Raw genomic sequence first — 23,270 nt, 5'->3', positions numbered from 1 at the left:
ATAAACAAATCTTATTTTGAAAAATGTTAAAACAGAACTTTTCAGGGCAGTTTTTATTTGTGTAAAAAAAGTGTTCAATGCACACTGGGGTCTGTCAGATTTAAATGACACTTTTCAGAATACAAATATATATACAACAAATTAATTCTGTACTCTGGATATTTAAGTGGAATCTAAGCCTGACACCAGCAATTACGTGACAGGACCCAAACAATTTCTATATTTTGTGGCAGGAGTCCGAAAAAGATGAAGATGTCAATGTTTAAAAGGACAATACTAAATTACGACCTAAAATATAGAACTGTAATTTCACTTTCCTTGTGCCATGTAAAAAAAAAAGGTATTCAGGTATACACAACCCTCTTAACCTTAGCAGTGACACAAATGTTTTACAGAAAAGGATCTATTGTATAAACATGCTTCAACTGCATTTTTTTTAAAGACACATGACACAAGTGGGACTGTAACAGTAGCCAAAAATATCTGATTTAAATAAATTAAATCCATCAGACATATAAAAGCATACATGTACTAAGCCGTTTTTACAGAGTTACGTCACAAGGAAAAAGCAAAAGTCATAGAATAAAAAATGAGAAAACATACAAAAAATACTCAGTTTCACCTCAGTCCATAAACGGGTACGGTTGAAAAGGTGTCCTAGAAAACATTTGGATCCCCCATCCCATTCTGAGGGGGTGGAGTCTCATTACAAAGATATAGTTCTTCACCGACTTCGACAGCAGCAGCCTGGAAAGATGTTTTATTCAAAACAATCTCGCTTTAAGATGCGTTCTGGTCCGTTGCCTTGGCATCGATGGCTGTTGAGGACCTCACGGTGTCTTGGACTCCTCTTTTGGCCTGAAAGGACCCAGAGAAAGGACACGATCAACATACTCAGTAAGCCACTTCCTGAACAACACGGTCAATGAGTGTGTGCACCGCTGTCTCACTTTGAGGTGTCCATCTTCTCCTCCTCTGGCACCTTCTCTTCTTCTTTTACTTCTATAAAAGAAAAACAAATTCATAGTAGTAATAATATTATAGGATGATCCGACTTAAAATGTTAACTCATAGGATGTACATAACTCTTTAAATAACAATGAGATGAAGAGGGGGGAATGAAAATGTAATAAAAATAAAAGGATAAATACCTTTTGTTTCCTCTTCACCTTTCTTCTCCTTTTCTTCTCCCTCTTTCTCGCCTTCGGTTTTGGCTCGCTTGGCTTTCTTGAAGCTGGCTGCGTTTCTGCGGCCTCCTTCACCTTCATCCTCTGAGTCGGAGAACTCCTCCTCACAGGCTATCCTCTTGTCATGAGCACGGACTGAACATAGACAGCGGGGAAGGGTCGAATCAGAACATGGAACGCTACCGTTTCAACTGGTTAACTGCTAGATTCATTGTAATTGAAACTTTCGGACTATGTGAGCGGTTCTTACTAGAGATGCGTTTGTTGGGGTCCTCCTCCTCCTCATCACCACTGTCCTCCTGCACAGCGTCCTCGGGGATGGCCTGCATTTGGACTCCCGGGGCGTGGGGCAGCATGCGCAAGTTCTCAAACAAACGCTGCCTGGAGGACAGAAAGCAGGTTCAACGCACAGACCACTAAACAACCCGAGACGCAAACCGTTACCTATGATGTGGCCAAGTTTTCAACAACTCAAGTTTAAAAACAACAATCATAACCGAATGGCAGTTTGATGCACTCACTTGATCTTCTCCAGGTAGTCATTGGTGTTCTGATTAGTCATGTTGGAGGGGCTGATGTGCAGCTTGAAGTCTGGTCCGAAGTACTCAAAGTAGTCGTTGTATGGGAGCTCTGTCAAGTTGATTAATATGAAGTTATTTTACCGTTTGTATGAGGCTACTAAAAAATGTTTAAGACTATTTTCACCTGCAGGGCAACCAATGCTACTTTAGTATTTTGTAGTTTAATAATCTGGCAACTGACTAATAATGAATGAATAATTCATCAATACCTAATTATCTCCAATACACTGTATAATGTTTGTTTACTCAGACAGTGCTTGATCACCACCACAGAGAAATTGTTTCTCACAACAAAAACTGATCTCAGTGCAGCATGGGCATAAAAGACTCACCGTTGGGGATGGAGGTATCAAGGGCCACAGCAGTCTCGTATGTCCAGCAGCGTGCCACATTACGGATGGTGTAGCCTCCTCCACCCAGCATTAGCAGTGGCAGGTTGAAACTCTTCATGTACTCTACACACTTGGCATGGCCTGAGCACAGTATGGGAAGATAATGTTCAGTTTCTCAGTTAAATCAAGATCCAGATAGCTGCAGACCACTTTGCTTTAAGTGTCAACAGGAGAGAGATGTTTCAAATGACCTTTAATGGTGAGGTTAAAGCAGCCGAGCCGGTCTCCTGACAGAGAATCGGCTCCACACTGCAGAACCACTGCGCTGGGCTGGTACATCTCCATCACCTTGGCCATGATCTACACAAACAACAACATCCGCTCTCTCAAATTGCAGCTGTCCACCAACTATTAAAACGGCACAATCAACAAGACTTTCGTTACTTACGGGTTTGAATATGGCTTCATACGACTCATCGTCAATCCCATCCCTCAGTGGGTAATTCACAGCGTAGTATTTACCCTTACCAGCACCAATGTCCTGCAGAGAACCACGGCAAATGTCAACTCACCGTATGACTACGATGACAACAAGAATAGTCTGTTAAATTATGTCCGTGCTCACCCTCAGGTCGCCCGTGCCAGGGAAGTACTCCCCATACTTGTGGAAGGACACAGTCATGACACGGTCTGTGGTGTAGAAGGCCTCCTCCACACCGTCTCCATGATGGATGTCAATATCTATGTACAGAACTCTCTGGTGGTATCTGGAAAGACGGAAAAAGGTTCACTTGAGTCCTAAAACTTTTGATCTAGCCTATGAGAAAAACTTTTTGCCGCCTTGGGAAGTATTCAAAATGATATATTTAACATTCTCTGAAAACAAATGTGCCCGTTTAGCAGAACGACTGGACCATAAACTCATCATCAGTTCCCAAAACAGGCATTTTGATCACCCACTTGTGCAAATCAAAGCTGCACTTGCGTGGCTACGATAGGGGCTTTTGTACTCACTTCAGTAACTCCAGAATAGCGAGTACGATGTCGTTGACGTAGCAAAACCCAGAGGCCTCAGACTTCTTGGCGTGATGCAGGCCTCCGGCCCAGTTGATAGCGATGTCTGTCTGCTGCTTGTTCAACTTCACCGCACCGGCTGGAGCACAGAGAAGAATTAGCAGCCTGCTTGTACTGAATTGAACAGATTACTGGGGCAGCATGTCTGAGCAGTATTTAAAAAGAGACTCACCAACGGAGCCCCCTCCTGAGAGCTGGCAGAACTCAAACAAACCATCAAACACGGGACAGTCCTCGCCCACATTAACTGCAGAAGCAGACAAACAGTTTAATGAACACGAAAACGACTTTCTACGAAAGCAAACCCCACCTCCGACCAAACTTACATCTCTGCATTTGTTTGCTGTACTCAGACATGTTGTCCGGTCGAATTGAACGCAGGAACTTGATGTAGTCGTCGCTGTGATACTTGGTCATCTCTTCTCCGCTGGCTTTGTGTGGACGCTGAAACAGAAGACAAGTCAGTTCCTGGGGCACAACGAGACCAGCCAGTGAGGTCCAGAAATGTGACTGAGAAGCACCGTTACTGTAATACAACATACGTATATCTCCATCTTTCTGTAGAGGCCATAGTTCAGCAACAGGTTGTGAGTCATGCGGATTCGGTGGGGCTTCATGGGGTGCCCCTGGCCATAGTAATAATTTCCAACATCACCTGACAAAAAAAAAAAAAAAAACACACCACGCTGCATTATTTGTTTATTTCACATGCAAAAGTTGAACAAATGTATACGTGAAGTAGACGGTAAATACTGAACATCATAACTTCCTGTTCAGACCCTGAATGGGTCGTGATGGTGTCCGACAATACCATCATGCACGTCGGTAAAGATCCTAACTCCTAAACACGAGTCAAATTGCTTCCACGAAACTACACAAAGTGCCCAGCTACACTTTCACGGTGGCGCTTTGTTACAAACATCGATTAATGTCGACTAAAACATTAATCCTGCGCCGAACTCCCTCGCATTTTGAAGGCAGCAAGATGAGCCATTTTAATGAGAGCTTGGTGTTAGCGTTAATTGCGGCGACAATAAAGTACTGATATCCCCCATTGTTAGCTCTTTAGCTAGTGACCTTAACTAATCCAGCTCAAAAACTACCATCCGGTATGCAAACGGATTGGGAATATATTTCGAGGGAAACCCGTGCATTCGGGGAACCCGAGCAAATACTACCGGGGCATTAATACTCCGTGTGGGTTTAGCGACGCTGGTAAACGGAGATGATGAAAGCCGCCTGCTACTCAAGCTAGCTCGGTTAGCTAACGTGCCTGGTTAGGGAGAGGTGGAATAAACGGCAACCTTTATTGGCGCGAAGTGGCGGATTTCAATCATCCGCGCGATAGCTTGCTACAGTTTAAGCACACGAGTACTCACCATCATAGTAGTAGCAAACTTTTTTCTTTGTTCCTTGGGAAGTAAGCGCCATTTTAGCGCGTTTTGGCTGGTTTTCACCGCACACACTGCAGGAGACAACGGTGACGAGAGGCGGATAGTTTGTATCACGTCCAATCAATGGGAAGTAATGTCAGCTGCTTTCAACAGGGGGCGACAGAATGCTCCCCTCTCTATGTGCGGTTACTCGTGTTAAAGTTCTTTGACTCTATTTAACAGTTTGCACTACCTGCTCAGCAGTGGTGGGCTTGTGGAAAAAATACTTAGACCCCCTTCTCCTTATTAAAAGTAGCAGTGCCACAATGTAAAAACCCCATGACAAGTGCAGAAGTAGTAAAATGTACTTAAAGTAGTAGTACTGTTTCTCATCATGCAGCAGAATGGCTCCTGTAGTATTACATTCATTTTTGTGATATTTTCAGATGATTAGAACTGATGCATGGATGTGTATGCAGCATTTTAATAATGCAGCTGGTCCAGGAGGAGCTATTATTTTTAGCCTAATTTATATATGCCTTCTTGTGTTTGTTTAATCTATACAGCAATGCGTCATCTAATAAGTTTGTATCTTAAAAGTATAATGGAAAAGTAAAAATATGCCAGTACAGATGAACAGAACATGTACTTGAACATTTTACATAACTACAGTTCTGTGCTGAGCAACTGCACTTAGTGACATTTCATCACTGCTCAATATCATTGAAAGACTACATGTGCATGATTACAAATACATATTTTGAGGGGCTTACCGATATTTATTGGTATATCTGGAGAGAAATGTTGCCATCAGCACACAGGATCAAAACTGTCCAGAATTCAGTTTGATTGAATTTAATACATTTACATAACAAATCATCTGAGCATTTCTGTATGTTATGAAACATATCAGCAACATTTATCAAACTGCAGAGTTAAAACACAGAAGAAGCACTTTGACGGTATTTACATCTGAATAATGAGCACCGGCAGAGCAGCTACTTATTCAGCGACATCAGGCAGTTCAGGCTGCATGGTGATCGCTCTCCTTTCTCTTCTTGGCTCTGCAGTGATCCAGCTGTTACAGGAGTTTCCAAGGTTCACGTTCAAGGTTCCATGAGATTGTATCTAAAAGGCCACTCCAAAATAAGTTTGGCGCAGAAACAAAGTAATCTTATTTGGAATCTCAGTTTCTACCATATCAATATAAAGGCATGTACTCTTCAAAAACAAACAAAACAAAATCCCAGCATCCATTTTCACAGGCTTTGTCTGTTTAGTTTGCGTACATTTATTGTAAGTCTGTATGTCTTTCTGTCGCCCAATCAGGGCTATTCCTGGTACTGCCTCTCTGTGGCAGTGAAGAAATCCTCCAGAACGCTCCTCAGGTACTCGAAGGTGGGCCTGTCCTCTGGGTTTTCCCTCCAGCACAGACTCATGACGTTATGAAGTCCATCTGAACAGTTTTCCGGCTTCGGCATTCTGTAGCCCAGCTCCAGGTTCTGGATTACCTCTGGGTTGGACATACCTGAACAACAGGTGAAATGTAGGAGATTATGGATATGCTGCTGTTTTCAGCAGTTATATAATATATGCTAGAATTGTAATTTGATGATTTTATAAAATGATACTGTGATGGACAGGTATGACAGTGCATGAGTATTTACCAGGGTACGGTATGCGTCCATATGTCACTATTTCTGTCAGGAGGATCCCAAATGACCACACATCCGATTTTATGGAGAAGGTACCATAGTTTATAGCCTCTGGGGCGGTCCATTTGATGGGGAACTTTGCACCTAACACACGAAGAAACTTTATTTTTCAAAACAAGCATGAACACCTTGTGATTACATTTAAAGTGATTACTTCCCATGTCAAATGCACTCAAACTAAAGTCTTATAATAAAACAAATAATACTTAAAAGACACATTATATAGCCTGAAAATGAGGTTCAACGGGCTCAAAAGAAGATGTGAAGTAAGGGATTTCAACAAGGTCTCGTTACCCTCTCTAGCTGTGTATTCATTGTCCTCGATCAGCCTTGCCAGTCCAAAGTCAGCAATCTTACAGAAGAGTTCAGAAGACACCAGAATATTGGCTGCTCTCAGGTCTCGATGAATGTAATTTTTCATCTCGATAAAAGCCATGCCATCAGCCACCTGCAGGGGGCAGCACATCATTAGACAAGCCCTATGACCATGTTCAGTGTGAAGGGACCTGTGTATGTTTTCATATTGTGCAATATTCATGTGTGTTGGACAGTCGAACTGGTTTGGTGAACTCCCAAACCAGGGAGTTTACCACTTCCCCATGTCAGTTCCTTTCCTTACACCCTTTACCTCCGTACTCCACCCAGGTACACAGCTGCGCCTGCTCTACTTCCTGATATGAAAAGCTGCAGTCCTGCCTTTACCTCAGCCTACTGCAGACTGGCTGATTATTCCAGTGACTGTGGGTTTCTGACTCAAACAAATACGAGTCATTTCTACATTGGCAGACCTCAGAGGGAATTTGATACTTCACCTAATATGCAATAAGCATTTGGTGTGTGAGGGATCTAAAGATTTCTACAGAACTCACAACCCACAGTTGATACGCATCTGTGTGTTTAATGTCTGTGTGTGTGTTTTCTTTGTTGATATATCTAACTCCCTACGTTTTTCTGGGTCAGCGGTGTATATTTCAGACACAAGAATCTATCACATCGGTGGGAATGGCCCCTGGGGGTCTTGTCAGAAACGTGAGATGTGCGTATGTCTTTCATAAACGTCGACTGTCGTCATGACTCCACTCTCAGGCAACTCAACGGCTCTTTACGCTCCGCTTGATTGTGATATGACTCAATCTGAAACTTTAAACCATTCCTTTGCATTCATTGAATTAGATATAGCTTTACTCTGCTATAAGTAAAGTACATTTGAGTAAAACCTCAAGCTCCAATGATTGCACACACTTTGTTTTGCAGGGATAAGGATGTGGACAGTGTCCAATACCAGAGCAAGGTCATCAATCACTTGATGACATTCGAGTTACTTCCTTAGCGCTTTACCGCAAACGCTATCTGTGCATGATGATTAGCTTGAAAGAATCTTTCGGTAAAACATGTTCACCACAAAGCTCTGTGTAAGCCCCTACCTCTCTGCGCCAAGCTCTGAGGCGTCAGAGGAATTGCCTACTCCGGCTGAAGAATCTCTCGTCTTGTTAGACTTTGAAATTTCAGTCTGTCTTCCTGTGGTTGCATTTTCCATTCCCACACCCACAATACATGTAGGCCTAAGTCAAAGTTCCTTTCCTGGCATGTAACATTTCGAGAAGTAGATGTGGGCACAATAATGCTTAGATAAGAGGACTGATATTCTCATATATTTATGCTCAAAAAGAAGCTAAAGCTAGAAGCTTAGCTTAGCAAAAAGGTTGGAAACAGGGGGGAAAAGCCGAGGGTAAGAATGAACTTGCCTACAAGCAATTAAATCTCACTAAACTACCCAGGTATTACATGTTAAGGATAGTGAGCTTTAGGTGGTAGGTGGAATTTGCTACCTTTCTCCCTGTATCCAGTCTTTGTGCTAAGCTAAGCTAACTGTCACCTGGCTGTAGCTTCACATTGAACTAACTAACTCAAGCAGGAAAAAGTGTATTTCCCAAACTGTCGAACGACCCCTTTAACTTGCAGTGCGACCTGCATGTCCAAACATCTGGCTTGACGGACAAGATGTCAGGCCTTTGTCAGGCTTTATATTCACAACATCAACTTTCATATGGGTGACAGTTCACAATGGTTGTCACTTGGGCAGAGCTGTGACGGCGCATCTTACTGTATGTTGATGAAAGAGAAATTACAAATTGAGAGAAATTTAGCAGAAAATCCGCATAATGTACATTCAGTATCTGGTTTTGTCACCATGCCCTCATTTTTATAATTTGAACTGAGTCGGCACCGTGAGTAGATAATCGTGTGACAGAATTTTCCGGGGTGAATTTGTCTCCTATTCAGTATTCACTATTTGATCGTAACAGTTTTATTTGTGCCAACATGTCTAAACCGAAGTTCATCACAATACACATGCACCTCTGCTCATACACTCGTCCAGCTCTCTCGTTATTACAAGATTAGTGTTGTATGTAAGCCAGTTTACGTCTATGAGGATCACGCTGAGAGAATAGGAAGGGTTGAAAGGGAATCTGGTAAATGGAGTATGGAGATAAGAGCACCCAAACATTGATAGTAAAAAAAAAAAGAGATGTCTTGCCTGAGCCGCCATGGCTATCAAAGTGTTCATGGGCACATTGCCTCCCTCCGTTGTCTTCAGGTAATCCACCAGGCTACCTGTAAAAACAACATTCAACATTTTGCTGAACAATATGAATTTGTATTACAAATCACTCCACAACAGGTAGTTGACTCTAGCAACCTATTTCTGCAAATTATGAACGATCACCACCAGTATATCCTTGATATTACAAATGTGTACGCCTGTTTATTGTACTGTATTTGAAGGCGCTATGTACAGATGATTAAGCAACAACTTTTAATATTAATTGGAAAACAAAAGTGAAGTCATGCTTTGTCCAGAAGACTGATGATATTTTCCTTGGGTCCAAAAAACATCATGATTCCCCACAGACACAAATAGACAGTTGGACCAGAAATAGCACTTCAAATCGGGGAACATAACATTGTGAGGAAGTACACAGAGCATCTGTCAAGTTGATGCATAGCTTCTGACAGCAGACTTTGTGTTGAGTTTGATTAGCAGAGAACAATACCTCTGCACACCAGCCAACCAAGTCAAAGCAAAGGAAATAAGAGGAATGACTGTGCCAGGAAAGAGGAGGCCTTTGCTCTTCTGTTTAAGTCCGGAAGACATGCTTTTGAAGTCTGAGAGCCAGAGGAACACTCTTTGTCAAGGTCACAAAGGGAAGTTGGGATGACACGCCTGTTATGTTCCATCTTTGTTGCCTCCGATAATCATTTTTTTTAAAAAGGACAAACTGAAAAGACGGGCACTCCGAGCCATCCTTTTCTCTTGACAACAGAGGCGACAATTGTGTCCTGTCCACACGCGGACAGCGGACAAAGAGGCAGCCTCATGTAGAGCCACTGCTGCTGGTTTACAGGCCACTCATACAAGACCATACAAAGACACTCCATTCAATACAACTGTAAGGCTGTTGCTTTGCTTGTGACAGCATCGCTCTATGCATTTTGTTGTTGTTCCTCCCAGGGAGAAAGAATTACAAACACTTTGGAGGTCAAAGTGAAACAGATAGTGGATCACTTCTATATGTATGCAGCATTTGGGCAAAATAAACTAAACAGGGCAGAAAGCGTGTAGTATGGAAAGTTGTTTGCAGCGGTTACCATGTTTGTGACTCGCAGTACTTTAGTTTGCTGTGTAAGAAGGGAGGGAAAGATCCAGTGGCACGATGCTGAACAAACAAAGTTTGTTAAGGTTACAGTGTTGGAATATTTGTGTACATGCGTGCACTGTGCTTGTGAGTGTCTGTGGATGCACGTAATACAGACTCTGGGAAGTAGCCAAGTATCATCAAGGGGTCTGGGTGAACAATAAGCTGGTGAATCACCCTCTCCTTGACACCCCCTTGACTCAGACTCAGCCAGGGGAGACTTCCCCTCAGTGAGTAAACACCAGCAACCTATCTGGAGGGGGGCCCGGAAAAGAAGTGAAAGTTCATGTTTGCTTTGAAACATTTCAGCAAAGAGCGGCAAAAAATAGGAGCGCCGTGAGGAGAAGCTGAAAATAGCCTATCAGAGGGGCAGGCCACTTCAGCAGAGCGGCATGCTTTGGGAGGCAAGGCTCATGACTTTGCTCCCTTATTTAGGTTTGCTCTCACTGCTGCATTCATGTCCAATCGCGGGTGATGATCGTCTGCTATCAAACACAAATATACATTCAACAGAGTCGCTGAAGTCGAGCACACGTATGAAAACACGACGACTCGTGAAAGGGTTGAAACACATAGCGCAGCCCGTGTCTGTGGTTCGAGGATGTGCTCTGGCAACCGTATAGTCCGATACCAGATCAACGTGTTTGGTCCTAAACGTCTACTTTTCACCACTGTCTATAAAATACTTTCTGTGTCTTTGCTCGAGGCGCCGACCTTACCTTGATGACACCGCCTTTAGTTAGTTAGATTATGGAAATAATCGTTTCAGGCAGGCTTAGACATATTCCAGTTGACTAAAGGAGTTGGTATGATGACAGAAGGATTTCTTTTTAATTTACCTTCAAATGAGCATTCATTTCACAAAATCACCCTGGGACCAAGTTTTCAGTGATATTTGGAATTCCCTCGTGATGGTTGGTGTTATTAGCCAAATGCCTCAGGCTGTGACATGTATACAGTATTTCCCACCTACCATTTTCCATGTACTCCGTGACAATAAAGATTGGCTCCTGGGTAACAACGGCGAAGAGGCGGACGAGGCATGGATGCTGCAAGTTCTTCATCATGTTGGCCTCTGCCAGGAAGGCTTCCACCGACATGGTTCCTATCTTCAGGTTCTTAATTGCCACAGTCCTTTCATTGTTGTAGACACCTGAACATGTACATTTAGTCATCAGCAGGATATTGAAAGACATGGATCAAGAAAAGAGACTTAGAGTCTACAGCGATGACAGCAGCTCTGTGAGGCTGGACAAACGGTGCTAACGTCCTGATGTTAAGCAGGTATGAGGTTTACCATGATCACCATTTTAGTTTCGGCCATCAGCGTGCTAACGTTTGCTGATTAGCACTAAAAGTACTGCAGGGGCTGATTGTAATGTCATTAGTTTTGCAAGAATTTGTTCATCAAGCAAAGTATTGAGTGATGATGGGGCTAGACTAAGAGTCAGAGGATGCCTTAAGTCATTGGGATTCATCTTCTTGGGACCATGAATATTTGTGTTAATCCACCCAACAGTTGTTGAGCAATTTCACTTCGAAACTAAAATGTCCACCTCACGTTGTGCTTGAACAAAAGTCAGGAGATAACCAAAGTCAGGCTGTTAGCACGGCAAGAAAGAACCTTGTCAACATGAATGACTGCACTGTGTTAAACGTAAAAGTCAACCAAGAATGCTTTCATCTCAGCCTGTAGGGTTCATCAACACAGTGGTTATGTCATGACTTGTGATTAAGTGCTAAACAGACAACAGCTCCACATGACTCTGGCGCAAACAGGATCTCATTCCAGATCTGGTTCACTACCACACATGCCAATCAAACCCGCAGCCCACCAGTTCCATCTTCAGTCATGTAACCCGGTGAGCATCTCTCACCGGGTTACATGAAGCGTAGCAATGGGAACAGATTGCATTCACCATTCAAAGCATTCCTCCGTATTTGCATGACAATTAACAAGAATAAACACCTCATAGCAAGCGACAGTGTCATTACTCAAGCATGTCCTTGAACCAGTGTTTGGATGAGGATAGAAAAACAAATACAATGCCAGACGCCATGCAGGAAGATACTGTAAATAGAAAGTGGCTGTGAAATGAGGAAACGTTCCATGGTTGGCAATGTTTATCTCTAGTACAGTGGTTGTTTGGCATGTGAAATTGCGCTGGCAAATGCCATAGAATGGAAGTACCCGTCCAATTGAATGATAAGGGGGTTGTGTCACAGGTTATTTCAACTGATATCCTCGTGATCAAAACATGTTGACTTCTTGTTCAGAGATCATTCCTCCAATCCGTGAGCTCTTGGAAATTCATATTGAGTGATGTTGCATTTAACGGGGATAAACCCTCTAATCATTCTCCAGTTATACCAGCTCATACAAGCCTACAATTATGACTGTGTTGAGGAAACTGTTCTGCACACGCTGCAGAAAAACCCTGGCTGAAATCTTTAGCAGCCCCACAGCTCCATTGAGCAACTGGGCTTTGTACATGTGACGTGTCGGTGAAAAATGACGCAAACTCCTGTGCACAAAACGGAAAAATAACACTTAAATGATTGAACTGAAAGTCAATCACGTCCCCACATTGTCCTCCCTGTCACTTACCCATCCAGACTTCTCCAAACTGTCCTGCTCCGAGCCTGCGCTCCAGCTTCAAGGACTCGCGGGGAATTTCCCACTCATCCTGCCACCAGGGCTTCTGCGGTGCCCTCGACTGACACGGCTTCATCAGCTTTGTGCACAACCCGTCTGCTTCGCCTGGACGACAGAGAGAAAGAGAGAGGAGACAGGGTAAATATTGTTTCCGATGAAGAACCGACAGTGATCTCGATTCGTCCTCTCAACGGGCTGCACGCACGTGAGTGATGCTGGACGAGCTCCTTCAGCGAGATGAAGGAGATCTTGACCGTGATGTAGAAGCCGCCGTTGTCCATGTTGCGAATTCTGTAGTGCTTGACTCCTTCCCCGGTGTTGTGGTCCAAGTCTCTGATTGATAGGGAGAATGACCCTGGAAGAAATAGGAAGCATGTGAGATTATTTGCCTGATATATCTGAAAATCACAAAGCAAGTTAGCTTTAAACTTCGGCTTGGAGGGCTTATGTGTCACATTTTGGTTTATTAAGTTATTAGTGTAAATGGGTATCTATGTAGGGCACATCTTAGCATTCCAGTGTTTTTATCGCATTTCCAACACAAATAGTGGAATGAGAGAGAAAAGCAAAACAAATTGAAGAGAAGCAGGTTAGAAAGCAGGAAGGGTGTTCCTGGGCAATGGGTGCTGTTGTATAAACACTGCCATTGATAACAAGACACAGAGGATGTCATTTTGTGCATTGTCTCACTTATATAACAATTATATTGATGTCATTTTGACTGCATATGAGTCAATGCCATGATGAGAAAAAGGTTCACCTTGGGTTGTCTCGCTCTCTCGAATCAGGAAGGAGCCCAGCGTGTTCCCAGGAGAGAGGAGGAGCCTCATGGCTTCGTTTCTAGAAATGTTCTTAAAGAACCACCTGCAGCACAAACACACAATATGCTTCACACTTTGAGCTAACCACTTCCCACACCCCCAGGGACACAGCACGCACGGTATACGAGACTTTGAAGGCTGAGTGACATGGCGTTGAGAGCAGTATCATTATGTTTCCTGTGTGACGTACGGTTCAGTCTCCACCGTGGTCATTGCAACAAAGTTGTGCGGGATGTGGCCCCGCTGGCCTGTGGTGAGAGACTCTGCCAAATACCATTCTGGATCGTCCCTGGATGTCAAAAGAGACAAGAAACAGCGATGAGTGAGTTTACGCAGCGACTTTTTTGGGATGAATAAGTACACCTTCAGAATGCATGATCACTGCATGAAATGAGATGTCTCGTCTTACAAATCAGCAGAAGGCCCAGAACAGATGCTCACTACAAGTAACATACACTATTCACCACATTATATGTGGCTTTGACATTCATCGGAGGGAAAGTTCTCCCTGAAATCAAAATGATCATATTTTCAAAGTAATCTTTCAGGCAAAAGGAGTATTAAAAGAAATCATGTTTTATCAAGTGTTTGATTACAAATGTTGTAAATTGTGTCTGCCTACGGTCGAATTCCAGGTATATACAATTCATTTATGTTAATATATTTCGGATTGTTTGCCCCAAAAAACGGATACATTTCATCTAAAAGACAGAACACATGTGTTACATGTGTCATCTTAAATTTCCAGACATATTACTGAGGTTATGACCTCAATGGTAGGTATATATGCTCTACATAGGTTTACTCTTTTCAATCCATGATGCTTTTGAGATTTTTGCCTTTATTAAATAGTGAACAGCAGAGAGAGGCAGGAAATATGGAGCCACAGCGAGAGAACAAGTCCCCGGTCAGAAAGTTGAATACATGACACGTGCCTTCTGCATTATGAAATACAGGCTGAGAAACTGTTAGAAGTCTTTCCATTCAGCTCTAAACCTACTACATGTCAATCAGCAGCTTACTTGTTGATGATCTTGAGCTTGTCTCCCTTCTCAAAGCCCAGGTCACCGTCATGGTTGGGTTCATAACTGTATATGGCCACCACAAGGTTGTCTGCAAGAGGAATATCGTACGTGTTTGTCAAACAAAAAATATGTTCTATATATAGGGGATAGTAATTACTCACAAATGTAACTGTTATAATAAATAAAAGCTGTGTTATTGTGTGCTGGGTGTTTGAATCGCCTTGATTCTGATATTTTGACAAATGGCTGCATGCCGCTAAATGCTCAATGTCACTGAATGGAGATAGTGGTACATTTCTGTACATATACAATGTGTGTATATATATATATATAGATACCACATATCACTGTGGCTAAATTGGCTTTCTGATAGTTAGAAGTGTGGTAAACAATTCAAATTTGTGTGGAAAAAAAACATATTAATGTATTTACAATATATTTAAATATAATTCACATATATATTCAATCCCACTATAATGCACACACTTAGTATTTACTTGTAACATATGTTTACTTCATTAACCTAACACTGCCATTCTGTTTTCTCACATTTTGCTACCTCTTTACTCTACTTAGACACTGAAACACACAGAAGGCCAGACTGTAGCTTGTTACCTGGTAATGGAGATGTAGGAGGTGAATGCTGTGATGGGTATGGAATCAGCTGGTCTGTGTACTGGTGAGGGAACAGCAAGATTAGACTGGCAACTTAAGTTGAGCTTTCCAAAGAACAATAGAGGATTCATGCGGTGAAACAAGGCACTATCTCATGTCACACTCACAGTTAAATGTCATGGGTAACAGTTTCGTTCTTACTCCCAGACAAAATGTCTCGAGCTATTGTGGCACACGCAGGTGGCTTTCTCCTTTATTTCTAATCTAATGGGACATCTAACTCACACGGAGGAAACGAACCACTGAGGGAATAATTACTCCCCCATTTAATCACACGCACAAAAGAGAACTTCCCTCGCGAGTTATAAAACGTTGCTGGACTCAAACATGCAATAATACATTGTTTTTTTAAATTTTCTCCGGGTAACGGTTACATAATTCACACAGCATGAAATGAATTGTGGGAGCACGTGTTGTGTTCACACCTTCTCGCTTGTACTGCAGTCAACTTATGTGGATGACCTCGAAGTGGTCAATCACATTGAACCACGCTGTAACCAAAAAACCCATTCATGCGAAGCTCACTCAAACAAACACAGACACTCATTCACTCATACCTCACAATATGCGATGCACTGACACAAGCCTGGGCCACATGCAAAATGTACATGGACACTTACTGGATTGCATGACTGGGGAGGTATGGGACAGTTGCATTGTTCACAGACTTCATCCAGGTTCTCCATCCAGTCGCCGTCCGAATAGTCCGAACTGCAGTTACATCCCATCTTTTCTGCAATTTGAGAGATACTGATTAGGCCTACTCATATATTTTAATGTAAATAAATTCTCTAATGGCGGTATTTTGTTCTGTTTATCAACAGTTTTCAGGTATCATGCTCTGCATTTGGAATTGCAGACATCAAATACTGTTAGGAAAACAACAACAACAACAAAAAACATTAAAAAAACAACTGAAATTGTGGATGACACTAACAGAAGACACAAATGTTTTCGCTTCCGAAAAACTGCCTCAATCGGATGTGACAGATGGCCTCGCCTCAAAATGGAGGCTCCGCGGTGAATCAGGCTGGAAACTAAAAGCCGAACACTTTTAAAATGTTCCATTTTAGGCACTAAATTGACACCATACAGGAACCTGCACACACCAGTCTACTGACATCACACCCAGAGCTGTGTGACACAGCTACATTGTTACTATCACCTGCAGCATTGCAAATCGCAGGCGTTACATGTTCCAGTTCTACTTCAGACTTGAATAGTAGGCTTTATAAAATTCTAAAAACACTAATCTTGTACAATGCAACAACACGTGTGCTGTGTTGTGTTTTACACTGGTGCACTGCACAAATGGGCTTTCTCAAGCTCACTTGGCTCCCTTTGGGCCACTCTAAGAGCAGGGTCAGTGAGCTGATCGCAGCAGCCGCTTGTCCCAAAGGCTCAGAGCTGTGAGAAAAATCTGGAGAGGCCTGACCCAGCAATAACAACAACAATCCACCACTGTACTGAGACCCCGAGGAACGAAATCACTGTAATCCACCAGGGTATGAAGAGGTTTTTAAAACAAAATCTGTTATCAGTACTGCTACGCCTACTGGCCAGCACTCAGGAAGTCACACAAACAAAGTCAGCATTTTCCATTGAGGGGCTACCCTCTTCTCTCTATGATCTGCAGCTGATGGCCTTTTCCAAACAAATACTGATGACTGTTGTTGTTTATTGTTCATCAGTATTGTGGGTATGTCGATGGTCGTGTGAGGGCTGTGAGAATGACCGAAGACATTCTGGCTTTGTCAGTGAGGCTTGTGGGCTAATAAACTGCACTTTTTCAGCAAAAATGGGGAATGCCATCAGAAACTACATTTACACATTAAAACAAAAATATTTATTTATATGGATTTTCTTTGCGTTGAACCTTTTTCGGTCCAATTTTGACGTCTCACACTTAAATGAGTTTTTCTGCTTCACGTATGATCATCATCACCTATACTTTATCTCTCATAAAGTTACAGCTGAATTTAAATACACATACATACCTGAAGTTTATATTTAATTAGATGTTTTAAATGTATTAATAAGATACAGATGCATATTTTTATTACAATGAGAAAGCGACGTATTGCTCTTATGTGGTCTTTTTTGTAAAAACAGATGTTTATGAACAGAGAAAATGAACACCAGCATCTGAATATGTTATGCAATTAGCCTTTATGTTAAAATCATGCAACAACAAAATATGGATTTTAGCTCATTCGGAGTGTGGACATTATTCTTCTCTATACATCAATTTTCATATATTATATAAAAGTCAATAGATTTTCTCAACTCTAAGCAAACCTTCTGATTTATTTAGCATACTTTATATTACACATATGATAATTATAGGGAAAGGATTTACCTGAGTCACGGTCTTTTCATCCTTTTTATTCTAAACGTATGTATTGCTGATACACTCACACGTTTGAAACGTACCTCTTGAAATATGAAATGTCTCTTCAAGCGTCCAATATCAGATTTCCCGAGCCGCCATAGAGATATTCTTCATTGAAAAGTTATCTTTTTTTGGAAAGGAACTATTTAGCAATAAGTGCTGGAGCCCCGGTGTGAAGATGTCATCTTCCGCTTCTCTTATTGTAACTAACTCTTAGCTAGACGTGCTGATGTGTGTCTGTACACGCGCAAACACACACTTAGGAGGAGTGGAGGAGCGACTCGCAGAGTTTCCTGTCGTTGAAAGTTTGAGGGTTGCTCTGCAGGCTTGTAACAGGTGCTTCACCTTGCAGCTGTGTGTGATCAGGGGGAACGTTATGGGCTCCATGGCAGTAAAGGGGTCAGGACAGCACTTCTCCCAGAGATGTTTCCAATACAGTTTAAAATAAAGAAGGCTATGGTAGGGCTGTAGGTGAGGTGTGGTTGTATTTATATTTTTTGACTTTTGTGCGTAACATCTGCGCGTCAGTGACCTTTAACGTGAGGAGCACAAAGGTTGAGGAGTATTTGATAAGATTTCAGCTTCACACTGATCTTAGCAGTTTTATAATTCATCATCATTTATGTCATTTACAGTAATGCCAAACACATTTTAAATCTGGCGATTCGGGACAGGCGTGTTTCCTCTGTAGAGGTTACAGGCCTCGGGTTTAATATGAAGACAACAAGGCTATTTCTGTCAATCACACATGTGGTTTCTATCTGTTCTTTTTGTGGCCAGCGGACCATTTAAAAATAGACTTTGGCCTTGGTTTTCATAACCAAGTCAAATGTGAAGTTAATAGATACAATGAGTCACAAATATCTCACTCACAGAGGAATAACCAAACAAGTGTCAATCAGTGGATGACCCTCCGACACATCATCATTTTAACCAAAAGTTCAAATGAGGCGACATTAAGGTCACATTTAGCCCCGAGAGGCGACATGAATAGTGGTCTCTCAGAATGCTTACAGTCTGCGCTGCTGGTGCGTTTTCTACATTAGCACCTCGCGTCTCTTCTCTTGTGGTGAACGGCTGCTGCTACAGAGCATGCACTGACAGGAAGTCAGTCCAAACATTACAGGAAGTGCACAGACATGTGTGCTTAGAAGACTGCCACAGAGGAGATTAAGTCTCACTTGATGAAACCACCTGAGCTCACGCTTTCTTTCCGTTAAAGCACATAACGAAGAGCGTAAATCGAGGAGGTATAGTTTCACTTTTTTTCGGGGGGCTTTTTGCTAGTACTGAGCTGATTTAAACAACCCAGCATCCATTGTATTACATCTGTCTCTGAGGGGATGATGGAAAGATAAAAGAACCTCACCATCTTTGGAGATCTGCTTTTGGTAGGCCTCGTGAGCCTTTAAGGGTATTCCTAAATGTGGTTGGAAATCAGATTATGTTACGCAATCGAATCAAGATGCTATCAATACGCAGAAAGTTTTCCAAACCTCCCACGACCTGCTTTGTGCTGCAGGTGTTGGCCTCTTTCGTGTGAGCGAGTGCTGCTTCAGTTGTGCTGCTATAATGCTGACTCATGTACACTTTAAAACAGCCTTCAACCAATTCAAACAGTATGCATTTATAAGTTTGTTTACTTTCAAAACAAACACTCCAATACCAGCTTCCGCCCATGCGATGACACGTGGTATGATATGGTGGAAAAGTTCAAGTGAAACTATCTGCAGGGCAGAGCTGAGTGGCACGAGAAGCACAAGTCTGCAGAGCTTAACTTTCAAAGCATTCACTGGAGATTCGAGGCCTCAAGGTACAAGAGCTCGGCCCCTGTGCATTTTCCATATGATGTTTATTTCCACTATCGAGGTCTAACGTCACACATGAGGACATTTTATGTCTTGACGTATGCCACATTAGGATCAACACAGGAGCCTAATTATGTGCAACAATGTCTGTGGTTTCTGCAAAATCCCTGTGGGACCACATTCTAATGTTTGGATATCACACCAGGGCGTGAATGTCTCGTGGCAGGAAGGAAGAGACTGTTGTGCAGGACGGCGTTATGACCGAGGATGGATCTGATGGAGCATGTGGTGACATTTAGCCTGGATATGATAGTAGATTGAACATGCACAGAATTAGCCCAAAGTTCTAACAATGTAATAATCAACATTTTAAATTCTAATGAAACTGAATTTAAAGTGACAGAGACATAGAAAAGTCTCTTTAATATCGTGCTGCATGTGCAAGAAAACATTGGAGTTTTAAGGCATTTCTCTTTATTCTCATTTGTCATATAGATACATTTATATTACAGTAGCATGATTTAACAATAACGCTTATAGTTTTTTTTTTTTTTTTTACATTTAAAACAGTTAAAACCAATGTCTCATGTTATTAAACAAAAAGATCTCATTACTCATTCATACTTGCTGTTACAAATAATATAAAGCTATAAAACAAACCACTTAACTTGCCCTAAATTGCCCGAGCCACAACTTGGTCACTGTCCAGCCACATATATAGTTTGTAAACCGTGCTCTGCAGCATCTGGACGCGGTAATGGAAAACAAAATGCGTGAGGCATAGCCTCCTGGGTCGCTGCGCTGCTGAGGATATTGAGATACATTTGGTTCGTGAAGAAGAGGCTTCAAAATGCTGGAGTGTGACATCCCACTTCCTTTGAGGATAGCGGGAGGGACAGTGCCCCGATGAAGGCTTCAACAGCTGGAATATGTTGCTCTATCAAAGGACTCCATTTGCTTTAAAGTGTCGCTGAACATGTTCTTTATCGGACCAGACTTGTTGTGCTGTTTCACTCCACGAATAAATGTATTAGTGATGTGAAGGAGTAGTTCCCAACCTTTTTTTTGCATTGTGACATCCTAAAATAAAACAACTTCCATCCCCTCATCACTGGATGTATCCAGTTCAACCAGAGGGTGGGCGAGATGTAACTGTTCAGGAATTAAAAAAAGAAAAAAATCTTTTTTTGTGGTTAATCGCCTCACAACCTCTCAGATAAATCTCACGACCCTTTGTTTGGGAACCACTGAATTAAAGAGTTCCGACCTGCACTGCGACCATGAAGGTCTTCTTTTCTGAAGTGAGCTCCTTCGTCATCATCGAATCATTCTTCTGCAAAACAGTACCGCTCTCCCCATAACTGTTTCTCACTTCTTTGGCACAAGTGAAACTTTCGTCACACAATACGAACTCATTGGGTATAAGATATAATGCCGTAACTCTACATCTACCTTTGCATCTAAGTCTAGCCTTCATCCGTCGACTCTGATTAACATGATTGTGCAAAGAACAGTCAACAACAGAGCAGCCCGGGCTCCGTCCAGCAGGAGGGTGTGGCTGTATAGCTGTAAGGCCTCCTCATGCATGTCAAGTCAAGCTGCAAAATCATTTTCACCCAGGGCACCAATAGTCAGCAGTCTCTCTTCACTCTATCGACAGCTCCCGAGGAGGAAACAGGCCTGAACAAGGGATTTTTTGTTTTAACACAGTGAGAAACGTCTGGAGTTGATGTTCATCTTGGTGAGGCCCAGGTGTTTGAGCGGCATGGACAGAGCGAAGGCGGCCTTCATGGGGATGTCGCATAGCAGGTCCGACTCCTCGCCGCACTCCTCCAGCTCGTACGTGGCATCGTCCAGCATCTCCTTGTGGCGGTTGCACGTCTGCTCCACTTTGAGCCGGTGGATCTCCCCACGCAGACGGATCAGCTGGCGGGCCAGGCGGTTGTCCTGGACCTGCATCTCCCTCTGAGGGGGGAGCAGGGGGGGTGAGAAAGCGAGCATGAGATACCACAGAAAATATGTGAAAATTTGGATTTGGGATCTTCTCATCGTTTTTTATCTTCTTATCAAAAGGTGTAAATCACTGGCATGTGGAATATACGGGCCGCAGCCTGAGACTGTGAGAAAACATGCATCATCCTGTTTCACAAATTGTTTGTTGAGGCTGTGAGGACTGCATGAGGTCACTCATGCTCTGCCCTAATTTAAGTGAGGCATTCATGCACGCAGCAGATCACTGACACCTGAGGAGGTGACAATGGCGTAGGGAGATGAACATATATTTTACAACACATGCATAAGGAACTTGAGAAAGAAATGCTTTTGGTTTGACAAAGCTGCAGCAAAATGAGTATCATTGTTTTTCAGTATGATAAATCTTTGGGTAAAATAAAAACGCTCAGGAGACACTGACCAGATCTTTCCTCAGAAAGTCCAAAGCATCATCGATAGTGTCAAAGCCACAGATGTTGCGCACGACCAGCTCCGAGTTCTCGTTTCTCATGACTGCGGGCGTGGAGGCGACTTGTCCCTCAGAGCCCGGGCTGTCTGCCGGGTCACTTTCCTTCCACGGTCGGCTCTCTACCCGCTCCTGCCACTCCAGGTAGGACGGTCTGCGGGTCTGCAGCTTCAGCTTCTCCGTGAGCGCTTTCACGCTGTCCAGATCGTTCGCGTCGCCCTCGGAGGACTCTTCTCCTAACTCTTTGAAATCCATCGGTGCAGTGATGAAGGCAGTCCTCAGAGAACGGGAATGCACGTGAAGTTCGTTTTCTGGATTGGCAGCGTGGGCGATTGGAGCGCAACAAGCTCCTTACCTCCTTTATAGGCTGATAAGGAGTGACCGCCCATCCCGCAGGCAGATGCCAGGGAGGCTGGATCATTTATTTTAAAGGGTTTTTTTTAGGAAGACAGATTTCCACAAACTTCTTTGAGACCTTAAAACAGAGTGTGAAATTAATGAAAATACAAAATAAAGGTAAAACCGTGCCCTCTAAATTTCAAGAAAATACAGTTATTTGGGAGTTTGGAGAGAAGTGTGATAACATGCTGTATCTGTTTTATCATTTTAAATCACAAATGTTGTTGTGCAAAGTAAATAAGGTACTTGATGCGAGTATTAGTGACTTTATATGACTACTTCACCTGTGGTGGAAGAAGTATATTCAGATTATTTCATTAAGTAACATTACAATAATGTATAAATGCTCCATTACAAGTAAACATCCTGCATTGAAAATCTCCCATTACGATATATGCTTTCCGATCATTCAATAATCAAATGGTCAGATGAAATAACCTCATGTTGTATACTCTTATGTGAAATAAATACTTGACAAATGAAAAGTACTGAGTATTTTCTCCTTTAATTGGGAACTTTAGTGCAAATAATCTGATTTTCTGAAACAAATGAGAAACATGTTCTTGCTATTATTCATTTAGACGACACATTGTGTATCAGGATGTTTTTGATTTATGATTTCATTATTCCATTGAAAGATGATACATTATCATCTTGAATTATTGCAGACAAATGACCACTGCGGGTGTTGTATTATTGTTTAATCTTATATGACATTACTGTCTTATGTGTAGGAAGCATTTTAATGTTGTCTGAATACTTTATATTCCTGCGTAGTTTCATTTATTGCAGTGACTTTTATTCGATTCTCCTGCCATGTGTTTTGTATGAAAAATATGCAATCAGCAAAGTAACTGTAGTTAGTTAAATAAATGTAATGGGGTGAAGAGAATATTCCCCTTTGAAATATAATGGAGCCGAAGTATAAAGCATGAAATGGAAATACTCAAAGTCAAGTAGAAGCACCTCAAAATGAAATTTAAGTAAGTAGGCTGCATTAGTATATGTATACATTCCACCACTGTATTGCAATACATTTCAGTGGGAAACCTTTTTATGACCTTTTCAAAGGGCTA

General features: G+C 42.3%; 3 protein-coding genes across 3 annotated transcripts; all 3 read right to left on the bottom strand.

Annotated features, from left to right (window-relative positions):
* Positions 1–44: 44 nt before the first annotated feature.
* On the bottom strand, positions 45–4,678 carry LOC306790286 (histone deacetylase 1). Its single transcript, XM_079286462.1, has 14 exons — positions 4,554–4,678; positions 3,717–3,829; positions 3,501–3,618; positions 3,347–3,421; positions 3,115–3,253; positions 2,726–2,867; positions 2,549–2,641; positions 2,352–2,460; positions 2,101–2,241; positions 1,709–1,817; positions 1,438–1,568; positions 1,152–1,322; positions 951–1,002; positions 45–858 (listed from the first exon to the last, which is right to left on the bottom strand). The coding sequence occupies exons 1-14, from the start codon at positions 4,603–4,605 to the stop codon at positions 831–833; spliced, it is 1,473 nt and encodes a 490-aa protein (XP_079142588.1). The 5' UTR covers positions 4,606–4,678; the 3' UTR covers positions 45–830.
* A 755-nt stretch (positions 4,679–5,433) lies between these two features.
* Positions 5,434–17,707, bottom strand: lck (LCK proto-oncogene, Src family tyrosine kinase). The gene is made up of 13 exons (XM_079286932.1): positions 17,571–17,707; positions 15,758–15,870; positions 15,078–15,138; positions 14,460–14,550; positions 13,628–13,726; positions 13,377–13,480; positions 12,822–12,971; positions 12,569–12,721; positions 10,934–11,113; positions 8,802–8,878; positions 6,557–6,710; positions 6,215–6,346; positions 5,434–6,075 (listed from the first exon to the last, which is right to left on the bottom strand). Exons 2-13 carry the CDS (start codon positions 15,863–15,865, stop codon positions 5,879–5,881), a joined length of 1,506 nt encoding a protein of 501 aa, XP_079143058.1. The 5' UTR covers positions 15,866–15,870; positions 17,571–17,707; the 3' UTR covers positions 5,434–5,878.
* A 2,100-nt stretch (positions 17,708–19,807) lies between these two features.
* On the bottom strand, positions 19,808–22,110 carry fam167b (family with sequence similarity 167 member B). Its single transcript, XM_079285964.1, has 2 exons — positions 21,751–22,110; positions 19,808–21,302 (listed from the first exon to the last, which is right to left on the bottom strand). The coding sequence occupies exons 1-2, from the start codon at positions 22,048–22,050 to the stop codon at positions 21,039–21,041; spliced, it is 564 nt and encodes a 187-aa protein (XP_079142090.1). The 5' UTR covers positions 22,051–22,110; the 3' UTR covers positions 19,808–21,038.
* Positions 22,111–23,270: the final 1,160 nt, after the last annotated feature.

Source organism: Melanostigma gelatinosum, assembly GCF_949748355.1.
Source record: "Melanostigma gelatinosum genome assembly, chromosome: 16".
Lineage (NCBI taxonomy): Eukaryota > Metazoa > Chordata > Actinopteri > Perciformes > Zoarcidae > Melanostigma > Melanostigma gelatinosum.
Note: the sequence above shows the minus strand (reverse complement) of the source record. Positions and strands in the feature narration are given on the sequence as shown.